The 20363-nt window shown below is 44.1% G+C and overlaps 1 protein-coding gene across 5 annotated transcripts in view; it reads right to left on the reverse strand.

Moving 5' to 3' along the window:
- The window catches only part of LOC122809699 (zinc finger CCCH domain-containing protein 13-like), a 1891555-nt gene that overhangs the window by 1757662 nt on the left and 113530 nt on the right, over nt 1-20363 (reverse strand). For all 5 annotated transcript variants that reach the window (XM_044081418.1, XM_044081393.1, XM_044081403.1 and 2 more), the window contains exon 2: nt 10067-10237. In XM_044081418.1, the coding sequence (XP_043937353.1) occupies nt 10067-10237 (171 nt within the window). The remainder of the gene's footprint in view (nt 1-10066; nt 10238-20363) is intronic.

Consider the following 20363-nt stretch of genomic DNA (forward strand, 5'->3'; position numbering starts at 1 on the left):
TCCAAACAAAACATTATGCTGAACAGGAGCATCCAATAATTTAGCCTTTATTTGTTCAGGCAAATTTTGTTCCTTTAGCCATGCATGCCTTCTAATGACTGTGCCAGAGGCCGCAGCCCTACAAGAAGCCTCCAAGGCATCAAATCCACAGTGTAAACCATGCTTCCCAACTTGTTCAGTGGCGTGCAATAAGTCATGTAATTCCTTATCCTCTGCACAGGCAGAAATGGAAGTAAGCTTCTGTTTTAAGACAAACAATAGAAATTGCTGGTATTTAAACATATGAAACTGACAGTTTAAAGCCCCAATGGACAGAGTAGCAGAAGTGTACACCTTTTTGCCCCATCTTTCTAAGGATCGAGAATCCTTTTCAGTAGGAATGGGATTTTTGGCAGAAGCGGCCTTAACTCCCTTGGGACCCTGAGAAATGGTTTCAGGGTCAGCAGAAGGGCTCATGTATAAAAACTGATGGGAATCAGGAACGCTGTAATATCTATCAGACTTAACAGGAGCAGGAGGAAAAGAGTCAGGGGTTAAGTTAGCCTCCGAAAAGGCATCATCCACAATATCCAAAACAGGAGGAATAGCCAGGGGTCTATGTTGGGGAAGAAGAAGAAATTCCCTCAGTCTTTTCTTGGATTCCGAAAACTCCTGTCCTTCCCAATGGAAATGTTCCCTCATTTCATGCAAAGTTTCCCCAAAAGAGAAATCCTCAGGGAAAGAAGCAGAAGGAATGGATTCTTCAGCATCAGAATCCTAATGAGGGAAAGAATATTCCTGATCAGAAGAAGAAACTGAGGAAACAGAAGCCTGATCAGAGGAATCATAAGAAACGTCCTGCCTTGGCCTTTTGTCTGGAGGGGGATGAGAACCTCTAATCATAGTAATTAAATTCTCCGCCATCTTGAGTAACTATTTCTGTGACTTAGGAGCCGGTTCAGAACAGGCCTGTGTTGAAGTCTTTTATTTTGAAGGAGTCTTTGCCTTTGTCTTTGGCTTTGCCTTTATTAGTAGCTGAGTAGGCCTGAAAACCCCTTCGGAAGCCGGTACCTGCACAGTGGCTCCAGACCCATCCGAAGGAGCATTGTCCGAAGGTCCTGCAACAGAAATATTTAAAGGCCTGGTTGGCTCCTCATGAGAGTCCGTTTCGGCCGTCTGTTCTGAAATGGCAGACAGGGGCTGCAAAAGTGCCTCACTGACTACGGCCGAACCTGAAGCTGGCTCCGCTTGTGCGCTATCAGATTTGGACCTCGGAGGCCTGTCTTCATCCTTGCGACGCTTGTGAACTCCGGTAGCCGGGACTGTATCCGACATTTTGTAGTTAAAGCACCTACCGAAGTAATGAAAAGCAAAATCGTACCTTCGCTTAACAGTATGTTGATTGAATCTAGCACAAAACCAACAACTAGCTATGTCGTGGTCAGGGCCCACGCAAGGAGTACAGTAAGAATGAAAATCCTTATGAGGTATTTGCTTCCCACATGAAATACAATTATTAACATTTTCTGACATCGGAGTGGAGCAAGAAAAAAGTTTCCCCAACGGGGTACTTAGCTGTGAGTGGAGAAGAAAATCTTCTGACCGAAGTATATCAGGAAAGTTCGTCAGGAGTCAGCCGACCGGCACTTGCGAACTGCTATCACCGCACTGCAAGAAAGACTGGAGAAGATGGCGTCGGCTGTCAGCTTTGTACTCCTGGCGCTCTGACGTCAGGGAGCATGGTTGAACAGCCGGCGCCGGACCCAGACTTTGGGATTCTGGCCGACCGAGGGCTGCCTGCCGGCAAGGGAGAACCCTACAGTCATGATTGCAACAGTGAAACACTATGAACATCATGGAGTGCTAGTCTTGGGTTATGGTTGGGGACCTATAGCAGGCTACGATCTGAATCGGTGTTACTCAATGTTAGCTGCACCTGAAGTATCTCAGATGCATTATGTTGGGCTACCATTCTAAAGGTGTGCGCATCCTTTATTAATATGGAAACACCACAACCTTTGGAGCTTTGATCCAAGTTCTGGGACCGAAAGGTGTGGAATGAGTTATAGCCTGGTAGTGCAGGAGTGCTTTCTGCTGCCTTGAACCAGGTCTCTGTTACAGGACAAATGTCGATGTTCTCCATTTTAAGGGGTGCTTCGAGCAAGTGCATTTTGAGATTTAGACTTCTAGCATTGAGCAGCATGACTCTCAGATTGCATTTGTTTGTAGCTGTTATGGTGGTAATTTGGTCTTTAAAACACCGCCTAAGAAAGACACTCTTGGGGTTGGCAAGAGCCTTGGCCAGTATCTGGAAGTCCAGAGGTGACAGATACAGACCATCTCTAGCAAAGCATCGAGGTCTGTCAATCATGTCATCCCAAGCAGACAGATACTGGATCCCCTTAGAATGACACCAGAAACAGCCAATTGTTGAAATCAATCATTTTCTGCTTGTACTGTGGTATCATTCTGGGTGATGGTAGGATGCTGCTCAGGGCTAGGGTCATACCCGCCTGGGTTACATAAGAGCTCCTCCATGTCTCTTTTCATGTAGTTCATGGAGGTACGTCTCGGGTCATTCTCACTCACATGTACAATGACAGTCATATTTCTACTTGTTAAGGGACCTGACTGCATACGTTATACGGCGGACTCTGGCGTCTGACAGGCAGCTGACTGTTACTTTTTCCTTATTCAACCTAATGAGTGGGACATCAGTGTACCTCAATATAGAGTAATCTAAGACTACTGCGTTGGGCATGCGGTTTTGCCTTAGGGGCTTTGGTTGAGTGGCACACTGTTTAGGAGAGTTGTGTGTCTCGTGATTACATTTGTTGTGGTGGTCGGGTGCGTTTCTGCCTTGGAGGTCTCTGTTTGGGTAGACTTTTATTGAGAGCCTCTGCAAAGGTGGGTGTGTGGTTTGTGTTTTTATGTGAAGGCAGTGCTGGTGTGTGCTCTGGGGGGCTGTGTTCCATATGGTGTGGTGCAAGTGTTGACCTTCTCCTCGAACAGCTATTCGAGTCTTGGCTGGAGAGTGCATGGTTTCTAATTTGGATATATAAGTGCATCTCTCAGAAGTCTGAGTGTTGGGAGGTAAGAGGAGGGGGTTGTCCGTGTACATGAGGCAGCTGCTACATTGCCTCAGGATGCCCAAGTTCACCAGGTTAATAGGAGGCAGCACAAGGAATTGACCTTCACACATGCCTGGAAAGGTGGGCATTAATAAATACTAGAGCAGTTTCCATGTAGAACGTTTAGTGCTGGTAGCACTTTTGTCTGCTACAATAATTGCTACAAGAAGTCTGGTTAAGTGCTAAACTAATAAGCTAGTAAAAGTGCAGAAGAGGAGAGAACTGGCAGATCCAAGGGAAAAATTGAATAGCAGACTTTGGCACCGCTCAGAAGCTTACAAACAGTCCTGGATACAGCAAATCTGTATCTGGACTAGATTAGTTACAGGAAAGATGGGAAAACAAGTGCAGATGTGGACTTTTAAACCAGAAAGTTGAAAGAGATGGAAAAACTGCCTTAACAGCCAATAAGCTACAAATTCCTGGCCAGAAACGACTCCTCCTGTGGTAGATAGGCTACCTAGTGCTTACCACTCCCCACTGATGAGCTTTAATGCTTTCCTCCAACACAGAAAGCCTTGGGGGGCTCAGAATCTTAACAGTCATGGATATAGCAAATCTGTTTCTGGACTAGACTAGTTACAGAAAAGGCGGGAAAAGTACAGTTTTGTACCTACCATAAATGTAGATGTTCGAGGATTCCCTTGCTGCAGTCCTGACAATTGGGTATAGTCCGCGTCCCAGTCGGCCCGAATACCAGAGTATAAGGCTGACGTCGGTCATGGCGCCTTAGACTGACGTCAGTACGTCAGGGTACTAATGCGCATGACCGACGTCATTTCCTCAGTCTTTTCTTGCCCCAGATGTCAGAAGACCCAAAAAGACAAGTCCCAAAAACAACCTGCATCAAAAAACATGTACAATATATACAGTAATATATACAAAAATATAAGCATGTAAACTCACCTACACAACCACCCTGAAACACAGAGGGAAGGAGGGAGGGTAAATTGGACTGCAGCAAGGAATCCTCGAACATCTACATTTATGGTAGGTACAAAACTGTACTATGTTCTTCGTCTTCCCTTGCTGCAGTCCTGACAATTGGGTAGAATCCCAAAGCAGAGGTAAGGGAGGCTGGCAAATTATAAAGTAGCAGGAGCTGACAACATGCCTTGTAAAACAGCTGTGGCAAAACCAGCTCTAGTCTTAGAGTATATAGGCAGGTGATAATGCCTAGAGAAAGTATGCACTGAACTCCAAGTAGCTGCTTCCAGAATATCCTTAGTTGCCACCCCCTTAGAAATGCTGTTGAAGTGGCAGTAGCCCTAGTGGAATGAGGCCTAATCCCAGCTGGAACCTCTTTGCCATGATGGGAATAACAAAATGCAATGCAAAAGCCAATCCACCTAGAAATAGTTTGTTTTGACACAGGCTTGCCCTGTGAACCTAAAGCAAAAGAAACAAGTAACTGCTGAGACTGCCTAAAATCTTTAGTCCTGCTCAAATAATAACGCAATTGCCTGTGTACATCTAAAGTGTGCAAAATCTTTTCCCCTTTATTTTGAGGATCTGCAAAAACGTAGGCAAATGAATAGTTTGGTTTAAAGCCACACTAGAAACCACCTTAGGCATAAAGGAAGGATTAGTGCGTAATGATACCCTGTCCTTATGGAAAATCAAAAAGGGCTCTACTGCCATAAGGGCCTGCAACTCAGACACCCTTCTTGCAGAAGTAATAGCCAACAGAAAAACAGTCTTCCATGACAAATATTTCAATTCAGCAGTAGCTGCAGGCTCAAAAGGTTGTAGAGTAAGTTTTTCCAACACAAAATTGAGATCCCAAGCAGGAGTAGGAGCTCTACGTGGGGGTCTTATATTCTTTGCCCCTCTAAGAAACTGCTTGAACAAAGGATGCGAAAACAAAGGTGGGTCACAATCATAGTGAGCTGAAATTGCTGCAGCATGAATCTTTATGGAAGAGAAAGACAAACCTTTGTCCAATAATTCAGTAAGATATTGAAGAGCCACACTCAAATTAGGCTCTGAAATCTCCAAATTCTTTGCTGTACTCCAAAATAAAAATCTCTTCCATTTTTCTCGTACACTCTCCTAGTACTAGGCCTTCTAGCTTCCATAATCACATTTAAAACTTGTTGAGGAAGCTGAGACCTACCATGCTTCAACACAGAATATGCCAAGCTGTGAGATGAAGAGATTGAAGCTTGACATTGAGCAGATGACCGTCCTTCTGAGATAACAGATGAGAAATCAGAGGTAAAGGCCATGGAGGCTTCTTTACAAGACTCCTTAGAAGTGGGTACCAGTGTTGCCGAGGCCAATCTGGAGCTATCAAAATCATCCTTGGCCTGTCCTGTCTGACCTTTAGTAATACCTTTGGAAGAAGAGGTAGAGGTGGAAAGGCATAGACATGAAGGTTTTTCCAACTGAAAGACAGAGCATCCACTTTCCAAGCTGTGTGATGAAACCCCTTTGTGCAATACTTTGGCAGCTGGTGGTTTAGTGGAGAAGCGAACAGATCTATGTCTGGAGTTCCCCATGACACTGTCAATTTCTGAAATACATGAAGATCCAGTTTCCACTCGTGGGGATCCATGATTTGTCTGCTTAATACATCTGCTAGGAGTTCTGTGCTCCTGGCAGAAACCTTGCCTGAAGAGTCAGTTGCAGGCTTAACGCAGTCTCCCATAAAATCATTGCTTGCCTGCATAGAGGATAAGAATGTGTTCCCCCTTGCTTGTTGATGTACCACATGACAGTTGTGTTGTCTGTCAGAATCAACACCTGCCCTGGAAGAAGTAACTCCTTGAACGCCATCAATGCAAACTGGACTGCTAACATCTCCTTCATGTTGATATGTAGATGCTGTAGTCTGGCAGGCCACTTGTCTTGTATCCACTTTCCATTTAGATGAGCTCCCCAAGCAGTGTCCGAGGCATCTGTCGTTAAAATCTGACTCGCCTCTGGCCGGGTCACAGAGAGTCCCTTGTTTAGGTGACATTCCTGAGCCCACCACAAGAATTCCTTTTGAAGGCAAGGTATTATTTGAATGACAGTGTCCAAATCTTGGCAGTGCTGTGTCCATACATTTTGAGATACCATTGCAGCTTCCTCATATGCAGTTTGGCATTGGGAAGCACCAGAATACAAGATGCCATGAACCCTAATGCTTGAAGGACTGTCCTTGCAGTCAGCACGGACTGATGAGATAGTTGATGGAAGTAAAGTGACAGACTCTTTTGTTTGTCCGGGGTTAAAAAGGCCATCTGGGCTGCTGTATTCAGTCTCACACCCAGAAAGCACATGTCTTGAGAGGGTACTAGACTGGACTTTATTTCGTTCACAGAATACCCTAGGCATCTTAGCACTGCTATGACATATTCCAGATGCAGTAGAAGGTGTTCCTTTTCTTGAGCCAGAATCAGGCAGTCGTCCAAGTAAGGATAAATTTGAATGCCTTGAAGCCTGAAGTAAGCTATCACTGGAGCCAGAACCTTTGTGAATACTCTGGGCGCAGTAGATAAGCCAAAGGGCAATGCAGAGAACTGATAATGAAAATCTCCAGTTGAAACCGCAGATACTTTCTGCAACTTAGCCTTATGGGCACATGAAGGTAAGCTTCCTTGAGATCCAAAGTTACCATCCAGTGATCCTTGCCCAGCAGAGGTAACAGTTGCTGTAACGTCAACATCTTGAACTTGGGAATGTCCAGATAAGTGTTGAGGATAGATAAATCCAAAATTGGTCTCCATGTGTTCCCCTTCTTTGGTACTAGGAACAGGCGAGAATAAAATCCGAAGCCCCTTTCTGACACAGGGACTGGCTGAATAGCCCCTATCTGGAGTAACTGAGAAACTTGCTTGTGAGCCTCTTTTCTTTGTGGAGGAGGAACATCTGGCATGCCTTTGAAAGGGGCATTGTGTGGAAATAAAATCTGTACCGTGATGAATGATATCCAGCACCCATCTGTCTTGAGTGATTAAATCCCAATTTTCTTTGAAAAGAGACAATCTTCCTCCCAAAGGAGCTGCCAGACGAGAGTCCACTGGCAGCTGAAAAGGCAGGTCATTGGTTCTGCTTACGAAAGGACTGACCCCTGCCCTCACCAGAAATCTGAGCAGGTGAACTGTCTGATCTAGGCCTAAACGAACCTTGAGCCCTGCCCCTACCACGTCTAGACCTACCCCTAGACTGGGAACCATAAGCAGGATATGTCCACCCCTTAGCAGGCCAATTTCTACTAAACTTGGAGGCTGCACCTGCAAAAATCTTTAACAGTCTGCATAGACTTAGCTTTGTCCTCCATTTTCTTTAAAACTGCTTCCACAGGCGCACCAAACAACACATCAGACTGTAAAGGAGCATCCAAAATCCTGGTCTTAACATGCTCAGCTAAATTCTGATCCTTCAACCATGCATGTCTGCGAAGAACAGAACTAGTAGCAGCCACCCTCGAGGAGGCCTGAACAGCATCAAAACCACACTGCAAAGAATGCTTACCCACTTGTTCAGACACATGAACCAAATCCAGCAATTCTTTACACTCAATACCTTCCGCCAAAGCATCCACCTTAGATTTCAATTGTGAAAGGAGATAATTCTGATATTTCAGCATATGAAATTGACAATTCAACGCCCTCATGGCTAGAGTGGAAGAAGTATATACTTTCTTACCCCACCTATCCAAAGCCCTTGCCTCTTTATCAGAGGGTACAGGAATTTTAACCACAGAAGCTTTAACACCTTTAGGCCCCTGAGAAACAGTTTCTGGGTCCGCCCTGGGACTCTTAAACAAATACTTATGAGCTTGGGCACCCTATAATACCTATCAGGCTTAACAGGAGCAGGAGGCAAGGAATCAGGGTTCAGAGAAGCCTCTGCAAAACATCCCCCACCACATTCCACTCAGGAGGATTAGCTGAGGGCCTATGCTGGGGCCAAAACCAGGATTCCCTAAGCCCTTTTCTGGAGTCAGAGTAATCTTGGCCTTCCCATTTAAAGTGCTCCCTCATGGAGTGAAGAGTCTCTGAAAATGAAAAATCCTCAGGAGGAGAAGCTGAAGGAGTGGAATCATCCACATCAGAATCAGAATAAGTAGGAAACTCTTGCAAGTCTTCCACAGAAGACTCTGAAGCCTGTGAACACTGTTCAAAACTATCAAACTCCTGTTCCACCCTAGGCCTCTTATCAGGTGGGGGCATAGAACCTCTAATCAAAGTAATCAAATCTTCTGCCATTTTAAGCATATGTTTCTTAGGCACAGAGCCGAAATGCTAGGAGAAGCCCCTACAGAAGCTGAACTTGGCCTTCCTCTAAAAGAAGCTCTGGCAACAGAAGGAGAGGCCCTAACTACCTTGGGAAGAGAGGGAAGAACAGTTACCTGAGAAGCCCCCTCAGCCTGGCCTACCTCCTGAGAGGGCACATCCTGTAACAGTAAAGTATCTGCCTGAGACTCCATAGAGACTCCTGGCAAAACCTCTGGCTCCCCTGAGCCTTCTAAAGGACCGACGACCGGGACTGCCGGTTCCTCACCCCTAGACTTCACTGTTTTGTCCTTGCGCTTCTTAGATGAAGCAGGCGTCGGAGCATCCGGCGGCATAGTATAATTGCAACGCTTCCCAAACACTAACCTAGCACAATCAAGCCTCCTCTTAATAGTGCGCTTGTTAAATCTAGCACAAGAGCGGCAACCAACAACGTCGTGCTCAGGCCCTAAACAAGGTATACACAATGTATGATAATCCCTATGCGGTATCTGCTTCCCACAAGAAATACAGTTATTCACTTTTTCTGACATCCGGTTAAATACTGAGGCAAGAAAAAACCAAAATGTTCCCCAACGGGGTTACTTAGCCAACTCTGTATTCGGTCTGAAACTCCGGTTTCGGAAAATCTCAGAACGCCAACCTGCACTCGCAAAATTGCTTCTGCATCGGACCATGCGGCAAAAAAGACTGAGGAAATGACGTCGGTCATGCGCATTAGTACCCTGACGTACTGACGTCAGTCTAAGGCGCCATGACCGACGTCAGCCTTATACTCTGGTATTCGGGCCGACTGGGACGCGGACTATACCCAATTGTCAGGACTGCAGCAAGGGAAGACGAAGAACATCAAGCACAAACGTGGGCTTTTAAACTAGAGAGTAGAAATATATGGAAAAACTGCACAAATGGTCAATAAACTACAATTTCTGGGCCAAAAACCACCCCTCTTGTGGTAGAAAGGCTACTTAGTACTTACCATTCCCACTGATAAGCTAAAAGGCTTCCCTCCAACAAAGAAAGGCTTGTGGGGGCTCAGAAGCTTACAAGCAGTCCTGTATACAGCAAACATGTACCTGGACTAGATTAGTTACAGGAAAGGCAGGAAACAAGTGCAAACGTGGGCTTTTAAACCAGAAAGTTGAAAGATGGAATAACTGCCCAAACGGCCAATAAACTACTTGAGACTAAACTGTTTTATAAGCTGTCTACAAGTCCTACCACACTAACTATACATATATTTTAAAACAAAAGTATACTATTTTAGATTAATTTTACATAAGATTTCATTTTCTGTGAACAGGCTACACTGGAAAAAAGTGCCTTTTGGATCTAGTCCAATCAATTTGACCAAAAAAATTGAAACAGAATTCTATGAGCTGTGTTTTCTATCCATGTTCACAGGCAGCTGTCTCTAGCAGTTAATCTGCATACTTCAGAAGGGAGAAAGAAAAATCTCTACAAATAACACTTCTTAAGAAGCTTGAAGGAAATGCAGTGCAAGTAACTGGAATGGTACTGCCTACCTGTAGTGGATAAAAAAATGGCTTAAACAGACACACACTACCTCACTTAACTTAGGGTGCAATATAACAAAACAAAGGAAAATGTTTTCTGCTCATTTGAGCTTTGTGCTTGTTTGCAAATGGCTCCCTTAAAGTTAATAAAAATATTTTAAGCAAGTCAGTTCTCCAGTAGCAAAAAAACTATTATAAAAAGTAAGGTACTCACCAGAAGATCAGCATGTTTCATTCGGATTTCCAAAACTTTCTGGTGCAGCTTCCCAGTGAAATGCAAGTGGAGCATTCGGTCTGTCATAGTGAGGTAACCTCCACACACATCACACAACTTAAGCCTCTGATGGATAAAGTCTGCAGTTGGAATGAGTGGACGGAGACTATCCTGCAACACAGAAATAGAGTGAAAACTTCTGTGACCAAAGAATTTTACATCAGCTTATTGTATCTATGTAATGTTAATTAACATGACTGTTTACCAGAATTCACATTAATACTACAAAAATGTTGCTATCTACCTCAAGAAATTGTTCCAGAGGCCATTCAAATAGTGCATCATTTAAAGAGCAGGTCGATCTTTAAACTCCATGATGAAACATTATACTGAAGTGGTTATACAAAAGTTGATGCACACAGTACAGTTGTGTAAACTTACCATAAATGTAGATGGTAGAGTGTATTCACTGTTGCAGTCATTACATTTGGGTTATCTGCTTGTAGGTAGCCCTCAGTTGCCCTGATTAACAAAGTCTTGGGTCATGCGTCAGTTGCTGTCCCTTCTTCCATGATGTCAGGTCATCAGGGGTATATAAAAGATGCAGCCGACATCATTACATCAGTTTTTCTTGCCCCAGATGTCAGGTGCCCCCCTAATGGGAAGCAATTAAATATAAAAGCACACAGATATACCTCCAACAAAAAAAAAAAGCAAATACACCAAAAAGGCTTTTAAGCATAGTAAAGGAAAGTAGAGGTATAGCCAAAAGAAGTTAGGGGGCTTGAGTGAGGGTAACCAGGACTGCAACTGTGAATACACTCGAACATCTACATTTATAGTACGTGTATACAACTGTACTATGTTCTTCATGTTTCACTGTTGCAGTCATTACATTTGGGTAGATTCCCAAAGCTATGGTTGGGAGGAGGAATTTAGATATCATTAGGGCCAGCTATAAGGCCCTGCAAGAATGCAGTGACAAAGCCAGTTCTGGATTTAGAGAAAATTGGCAAATGATAATGCTTGGTGAAATTATGTACAGAACTCCGGGTAGCAGCTTCTAGGATGTCCCTGGTAGGGACGCCTCTGAGAAACGCTGTAGAGTAGATGCAGCCCTGGTGGAGTGAGGTCTGATCCCCTGGGGGATAGGTTTTCCATGGTGCTTATAGCAGGAATGAATGCAACGGCTTATCCATTTAGAAATGGTTTGCTTTGAAATACGCCTTCCCCTCTACCCCTGTAGCAACTGCCACCAGCAGCTGTTAAGATTTCCTTTGAGGTTTAGTCCTGTCCAAGTAGAATCTAAGCTGTCTGTGCACATCTAATGAATGCAGTATCCGTTCCCCTTTAATCTGTGGATTGTGAAAGAAGGTTGGCAAATGAATGGACTGATTAAGAGCAACACTGGACACCACCTTGGGCATGAAGGATGGATTGGTTCTGAGGGACACCCTGTCCGCATGAAAGATGATGAAAGGCTCCACTGCCATAACGGCCTGTAATTCAGATACTCTTCTAGCTGAAGTGATTGCTAAAAGGAAAGCGGTTTTCCAAGAAAAAATAAGTCTGCAGTAGCAGCTGGCTCGAAAGGAGGTAGACAGTTTCTCCAAGACAAAGTTAAGGTCCAGGCTGGGGTTGGAGCTCTCCTGGGTGGTCTCAAATTTTTGGCCCCTCTAAGGAACTGCTTGAGCAATGGATGAGAGAAGAGGGGTAGTTCTGTGTTATGAGCTGAAATGGCTGAGGCGTGGAGTTTAATGGAGGAAAAAGACAGGCCTTGGTGAAGCATCTCACAAGTATTGTAAAATCTGAGGTAAATGGGACGCTGCTGTGCTCATCCCTTGATATTGGTTCCAGGCACAAAATCTTTTCCATTTTTCAGCATAAGATTTTCTAGTACTAGGCCACCCTTGCCTCAAATGATATCCATCACAGGTTTGCTGAGGGATGGTAAAGGAGAGATTAAGTAATTAGCCAGGCAGCAAGGTTCAGTGTTTGAAGCTGAGAGTGCAGAATCTGGTTCTCCTGCTGAGACAGCAGGGAAGGAGTGAGGCAGGTGCCATGGAGATAATCGTGACACAATGCACAGGAGGGGGTACCAGTGTTGGCGTGGCCAGTCTGGAGCAATCAAAATAATCCTTGGTTTGTCCAGTTTGATTTTTTGTAGTACTTTAGAGAGCAGAGGCAGAGTGGGGAAGGCATAGACTGACAGGTTTTTCCAGAAGGACACAGCATCCACTTTCCAGGCTTGTTTGTGGGGAGTCCTCCTGAAAAATTTGTCCAATTGATAGTTCTGAGGAGAGGCAAACAGGTCTATATCTGGGCTCGCCCATTTGCTTGTCAACATGTTGAATATCCTTGGTTCCAGTTTCCACTCGTGTGGGTCCATGAGGTTTCTGATTAGTCCCGTCTGCCAGTGTATTTAATTTTCCTGGCAGGAATTGAGCTTGTAGGTGCACTTGGTAGCTCAAGGCTGTGTTACACAATGCCATGTCTAGTCTGCAGAGGGGGTAAGAATGTGTACCCACCTGCTTGTTTATGTACCACATAACAGTGGTGTTGTCAGTCTTTACCATTAGTTGTCCTGGAAGAATGTGGTCCTTGAAGGCTGTCCGAGCATTCTGTACAGCTAACATTTCTTTTTGATTGATATGCAGGTGCATTTGACTTAGGATCGATTTGCCCTGAATGCCCTTTCCTGCCAGCTGAGCCCCCCATGCATAGTCTGAGCAGACTGTTAGGGTTTGGGCGGCAGGGGTGGTGTGAAAGGTAGACTCTTGTTTTGGTGGCAGGCCTCTGCCCATGTAGGCGTAAACAAGGTATGATAGGAATCATCGTTTCCAGGTCTTGAGAATGTTGACTCCACAGGTTCATAGGTAGGTACTAGGCTATTGGCCCTAGGGCCTATACAAGCCTAGCCAAAAATGTACCCTGGCTTTCGCCACCCAAGAAAATTATTTTCCTGTGCCCCTGTCAAACAGAACCACAGAAGTGATCCCCGGGGTGAATTTCCTATTACTCATCCAATCATCAAGATTTTTCTTGAAGAGTGCTAATGAGGAGCTCTGACATAGATAGGTAGGTAGTCTGTTCCAGAGTATGGGAAGTCTCTGGGACAGGAATCTATCCCTCCAGCATGTTCTGTTTATTGTGGTGACATAGGCTTTTAAGAAACCACTGTAGTTTCCTCATATGCAGTCTTTCATATGGAATTAGAAGAATGCAGGAGGCCATGAACCCCAGGGCTTGCAGTATTTGTCTTGCAGATAGCAGGGTTTTTGTGGCCACTTGTTTGAAGTAGTTTGTCAAATGAATTTGTTTCTCTGGCGTGAGGCAAGCCATCTGGGAAGTTGTATTCAAGCTTGCTCCCAGGAATATAATTTGTTGACAGGGTACCAGGTGTGATTTCTTTTCGTTTATGGTGTACCCCAGACAAGTTTGAAGCCTTTGTACAAAAGCCAGATGTTTCAAAAGTATGTCCTGGCTTTCTGCCTGAATTAGACAATCGTCCAGTTATGGGTATATCTGAATATTTCTTTGCCTGCAAAATGCAATAATTGGAGCTAGGCACTTTGTGAATACCCTGGGCGCAGTAGATAAGCCAAAGGGCAGTGCAGAGAACTGATAGTGCATGTAGCCTGCTTTGAAGCATATGTATCTTCTGCAAGATTCCCTAATTGGGATGTGCAGGTATGCTTCTTTTAAATCTAGTGTTGCCAACCAGGCATCTTTGCCACACACAGGAAGTAATAGGTGAAGAGTCAGCATCTTGAATTTTGGAATCTCCAAACAGGTGTTTAGAATAGACAGGTCCAGGATAGGACACCATGAATTGTCTTTTCTGGGTACCAGGAAAAGTAGAGTAGAAACCATGTCCCTTTTCCTCTTCTGGTACCAGTTGAACAGCCCCCACGCTTGAGAGAAAGTACATGTTTTTGGGCCTCTGCCCACTGATTTGGGGGTAGGTCCGGTCACCCGCTTGGTGTTGGCAATGTGTGGAAGTGAAATCTGTATCCCTGGGACACTATATTTAAAACCCATTTGCCCTGGGTAATGAGTTCCCAATTCTTTGCATGAAGAGCAATCTTTCCCCCCAAAGGGGCAGTCAGTTGATAAGTCCTTGGAAATTTTAAAAGGAAGTCATAGAGACAGTTTACCATGGGGGGAGTCTTATCATTCCTAGATTTGGAAGTGGAGGCCCCCCACTGCTTAGTTCTGTGTCCCCCCTGGGACTGAAACCTGGGGTTTTTGCTGTGTCTGGGTTTGGCTTGAGAAGACCTGGAAGGGGCTGGAAAGGACCAATTCTTAGAGGGCCAGTGCCTACTAAATCTAGGAGGCTGAACTTGTAAAAAATCTTAAACAGTTTGCATAGATTTAGCTTTATCTTCCATTTTTTAAAAACCTCCACAGTCTTGTTGCCAAACAGGCGGTACTGATTTAAAGGAGCATCCAACAATTTACCTTTTACATGATCAGGCAAAGATTGCTCCTTGATCCGAGCATGCCTTCTGAGCACAGACACAGTAACAGCAGCCCTGCAAGAGGCCTCTAATGAATCAAAAAGTACAGTTTTGTACCTACCATAAATGTAGATGTTAGAGTGTTCACCCTGCTGCAGTCATCACACTTGGGTTATCCTGCCGTCAGGCGGTCCCGCAGTCGGCCTGAGTTCCAAAGCCTTGGTCCAGCGTCTTGGTCCAGCGTCGGTTGCTGTCGCTTCTTCCCTGACGTCAGTGCGCCAGGGGTATACAAGAGGCATCCAACGCCATTTTCTTCAGTTTTTCTTGCCCCAGATGTCAGGTGCCATACATATATATATATATATAAATCTCTATATAAAAATCAAACAATACTTTCAGGCACAAGCAAATACACCACAGAGGTTGTATAGGATAGAGTGGTATAGATAAGTTCAGCTAGTTCAGAGGGGATGGAGGGAGGGTAGCCTGGACTGCAGCAGGGTGAACACTCGAACATCTACATTTATGCTAGGTACAAAACTGCACTATGTTCATCGTGTTACCCTACTGCAGTCATCACACTTGGGTTGAATTCCAAAGCTAAGGATTGGTGGTGGAGTTAAACAGGGTTAGAAGAAGCTAGTAGGCCCTGCAGAACTGCAGTGGCAAAACCAGCTCTAGTCTTAGAATATAGAGGTAAGTGATAGTGTTTGGTGAAGGTGTGCACTGAACTCCAAGTTGCAGCTTCCAGAATATCCTTGGTTGGCACTCCCCTGAAAAAGGCTGCTGATGTAGCTGTAGCCCTGGTGGAGTGGGACTTAATGTTAGCAGGTACCGGTTTCCCATGATGCGTGTAGCAGAAACGTATGCAATGCCCTATCCATTTAGAAATGGTCCGTTTTGAGATAGCTTTTCCTTGTGATCCTGCAGCATAGGCTACAAAGAGCTGGTCAGATTTTCTGAAGGCCTTAGTTTTATCCAAGTAGTAATGTAATTGCCTGTGAATGTCCAAAGAGTGCAGGAGTCTTTCTCCTTTGTTCTGGGGATTTGGGAAGAAGGTGGGCAAATGAATTGCTTGGTTTAGGGCCACACTGGATACCACCTTTGGCATAAAGGAAGGGTTAGTTCATTGAGAGACTGTCTTGATGAAAAATTAGGAAAGGCTCCACTGCCATTAGTGCCTGTAGCTCTGAGACTCGTCTAGCTGAGGTTATTGCTAGTAGCAGGGCAGTTTTCCATGAAAGAAATTTTAAATCAGCTGAAAAAGCTGGTTCAAAGGGTGGCAGTGTAAGCTTTTCCAGAACAAAGTTGAGATCCCAAGTAGGTGTAAGGTGCTCTCCTGGGCGGTCTTATGTTCTTAGCACCTCTGAGGTACTGTCTTAGGACTGAATGTGAGAATAAAGGAGGATCCGTGTTGTAATGAGCTGAAATTGCCGAGGCATGGATCTTAATAGATGAAAAGGAAAGCCCTTTTTGTGCAACATCTCAGTTAAATATAGTATAACTCGCCATAAATTGGTTTAGATCTTATCTTAACAGACAGCAAGCCGTAATATGGGATAACCATATCTCCTCACTCTTACCCATTTCCATCGGAGTTCCCCAGGGCTCCATTCTTGGTCCACTCCTGTTCTCCCTTTTTATCAATGATCTTCAGACTTCAATCCCACAAGCAACCTGCATACAATACGCAGATGATTCTACCCTTATCTGCTCAGCACCTTCCTCTACTGAGCTGATCTCACTGACCCAAACTACCTTTAATACTGTAGAAACTTGGTTTCCTAGACGATTTCTCCTATTAAATGCCAAAAAAACAAAACTACTCCTCTTCACCCCCACCACTCTGTCTCCCCCCTTAAATTTCTCCATTTCCTCTAATAATGGTACTATCATCTCTCCTGATCCAACTACAAAACTTTTAGGAATAACCATTGACAATAATCTCTCCTTCGACCAGCACATTAACAACAACATCAGATTAGTTAACAGAAAAATAGGTTCCCTATATCGTATCAAACCTTTCCTAACCCCAACAACTAGAACCAAGATTGCACAATCTCACCTTCTAATCTACCCTCCTATACGCTTCCCCAATTTATACAAACCTAAAGAAAACCAATCTTAAACTTGCTACTTGCTATAACAATATAGCTCGCTTCGCCACTAGTAGCCCCTTTAGGACCCATCATTGTATAAACCTAAAACAACCAGGCTGGCTTAAAGTTCAAAACCACATTATAATTCCTCAACTCACTATTGCCCACAATATATTACACCAACCTGACAATACCCCTATACTCTCACAACTTCTAATCCCTTACAACAATCTTAACTCACTTCGCTCATCTAGTAAACTCATGACAAAATCTATAAAGGCAAACACAGCAGGTGATTCCCTTTTCAGTAACACAATAGGTAGAAGTTGGAATCTCTTACCATGTGACATAACTGACTACATCCTTGCCACTTTTCAAACAGAAAATTAAACGATACTTCCAAAATCATTGGCTTTGTTCCTGTAGTACACCTGACTAACCTGTTTCTCTTACTGTGTCTCCTCCACTCTTTCATCTCTGCACTACATTAGTTCTGTTCCTTTTACTGTTGAGTTTTTAAGTATGTACATTTTGCACAATTGTGTGATATTTAATTATCTGCATATTGTAAACTTGATTTTCTTTGAATTTATCCTTTCAATCCTCTGTTTCTCTATTTCTCTGATTGTAACTATATCTTAGAATAGTAGATTTTTATCTAATTGTAATGTACTTAGTTTATAGTGAAGCTTTTCTCCTCAGGCCTCTGCTGAAAATGGACATGTATCCAGCCAGATTAGCCCGGTCAACAAATGTAAAATAAAATAAAATAGTAGAATCTGAGGAATGTTTGGATCAAGGGGATTTTGGCCTTTAGCCTGGTTCCAGGCGCAAAATCTTTTCCATTTGTCTGAATAGGTTTTCCTGGTGCTGGGCCGCCTGGCCTCCAGAATGACATCCATAACAGCTTTGGATAGAGATGTTGGCTGGTTGTTTATGTAATTTGCCATGCAGCCAGGTTTAAATTCTTGAGCTGGCTGTGTAGAATCTGATTGTCTCGCTGGGTGAGCAGGTGAGGAATTTGTGGTAAAATCCATGGTGGGCGGTGGGCCATATTCCTTAGAATTGGATACCAATGCTGGCGTGGCCAGTCTGGTGCAATGAGCATCAATTATGGCCTCCTTAATCTGACTTTCAGCAGTACCTTTGCTAGAAGATGCAGTGGAGGAAAGGCATACACTGTTAATGTTTTCCAACTGAATGAGAGGGCGTCCACTTTCCAAGCTTGTGGATGGAATGTCCTTGTGCAAAATTTTTGAAGTTGGTAGTTTTGTGGGCTGGCAAACAGATCTATGTCTGGGCGTCCCCATTTTTGAGCTATCATTGTAAATACTTGTGGATCTAGTTTCCACTCATGTGGATCCATGAGGTTTTTGCTTAGGCCTGCCAATGTGTTTTTCTTTCCTGCCAGGAATTGTGCTTGTAATTGAACCTGGTAAGACAGTGCTGTGTTCCACAAGGTCATTGCTTGCCTGCATAGAGGGTAGGAATGTGTGCCCCCTTGCTTATGTACCACATTACTGTGGTATTGTCCATCTTTATTATTAGTTGTCCTGGGTGAAAGAGGTCCTTGAAAGCTGTTAGGGCATTCTGCACTGCTAGCATTTCTTTTTGATTGATATGCAGATGCCTTTAATCTGTAGTCCATTTGCCCTGAATGCACTGTCCTGCCATGTGTGCTCCCCAGGCATAGTCCGATGCATCTGTTGTCATAGTTTGCCTGGCTGTGGGGGTAAGGTGAAAGGCCGACCCTTGTTGAGGTGACATGCCTGTGCCCACCATAGACACTCCTGCTGAAGGCAGGGAATGAGTGGTATCATTGTTTCCAAGCTGTGGCTGAGCTGAGTCCATACGCTTTTCAGGTACCATTGTAATTTCCTCATATGCAGTTTTGCAAATGGTACTAGTAGTATGCAAGATGCCATGAATCCCAAGGCCTGCAGAATTTTTCTTGCAGGAAGTTGGGACTTTGTTGCCATTATTTTGAAATATTGAGTCAGCTGATGTTGCTGGTCTGGCGTGAGATAAGTCATCTGGGCCGTTGTATTCAAGCTGGCACTCAGGAATATGTTTTGTGAGGGCACTAGTTTTGATTTCTTTTTGTTTACTGTGTACCCTAGGCAACTTAGAAGGTGTTTGACAAATACCAGATGCTTTAAAAGAATGTCCTTGATTTCTGCTTGAATAAGGCAGTGGTCCAGGTATGGGTATATTTGAATTCCTCTCTCTGTAATATGCAATTACTGGTGCCAGGCATTTTGTGAAGACCCTGGGCGCGGTAAATAAGCCAAACGGCAGTGCAGAGAATTGATAATGCATTGAACCTGCAATGAAGCGGCGGTATCTTCTGCAATTTTATCTGATAGGGACATGCAGGTATGCCTCCCTGAGGTCCAACGTTACTAGCCAAGCATTCTTGCCCAGCATGGGAAGAAGCTGGTGTAGTGTTAGCATCTTGAATTTTGGTACTTGCAGATAGGTGTTCAGAATTGAAAGATCCAGAAAGGGTCTCCATGCTTTGTCTTTTCTTGGGACTAGAAAGAGTCTTGAGTAAAATCCTTGTCCTTGCTCCTGTGTATGTACCTGTTGAATGGCTCTCATGTCCATGAGAGCTGTAATTTGTTTTTGTGTCTCTGCCCATTGATTTGGTGGCAGGTTTGGCATTCCTTTTATCCTTGGCAAGGTATGAAAGTGGAATTTGTATCCCTGTGAGACAATGTTTAGGACCCATTTGTCTTTTGTGATGATGTGCCAGTTGTCTGCAAAAAATGCTAATTTTCTTCCCAAGGGAGTTGCCAGGAGAGATTTGCTTGGTAGCTTGAGGATTGAGTCATTGTGTTTGTCTTCTGCTAGCTTGGGGCCTGCCTGTCTTCTCCTCCTTTTTGGGTAGCAGTATCCCATTGGCGAGGTTTGTAAGGGCCTTGTGACTGACCTCTGCCCCTTGGGCGTCTGTATTTACCCCTCTGTGATCTGTCAGAAGCTGGAAAGGACCAGTTTTTTTGTTAGCCAATTTCTGCTGAAATGAGGAGGTTGTACCTGTAAAAAAGCCTTGCCCATCTGCATAGACTTTGTCTTATCCTCCATTTTCTTTAAAACCTCTTCTGCTTTGACACCAAATAATGCATCCTGCTGTAAAGGTGCATTAAATAATTTTGCTTTAACATGATCAGGTAGGGTTTGTTCTTTTAACCACGCATGTCTACGTATGACAGACCCAGTAACAGCTGCTCTACAGGAAGCTTCCAATGAATCAAATCCACATTGTAAAGTATGTTTGCCCACCTGTTCAGCTGCATGCAACAGATCCTGCATTTCCTTGAATTCAGACTGTTCAGTATGTGTGCTCATTTTTTGTTTTAATTGAGACATTAGGAACTGCTGATATTTCAGCATGTGAAAGTGACAATGCAATGCTCTGACAGCCAGAGTTGCTGAGGTGTATATTTTCTTTCCCATCTATCTAGGGTTCTGGAATCCCTTTCAGAGGGCACAGGATTTTTAGCCATAGAAGCCTTAGCCCCCTTGGGACCCTGGGAAATTGTTTCTGGGTCAGCCACAGGGCTTTTATAAAGGAATTTGAGTGAATCAGGTACTCTGTAGTATCTGTCTGGTTTGGCTGGAGCAGGAGGTAGAGTGTCTGGATTTAGACTAGACTCCAAGTAAACATCATCCACAATATCTAAAACTGGAGGGATAGCAAGTGGTCTGTGCTGGGGTAGTAAAAGGAACTCTCGGAGC

Source organism: Protopterus annectens, chromosome 1.part1, assembly GCF_019279795.1.
Source record: "Protopterus annectens isolate FY-2018-M chromosome 1.part1, PAN1.0, whole genome shotgun sequence".
In the NCBI taxonomy this organism is placed as follows: domain Eukaryota; kingdom Metazoa; phylum Chordata; order Ceratodontiformes; family Protopteridae; genus Protopterus; species Protopterus annectens.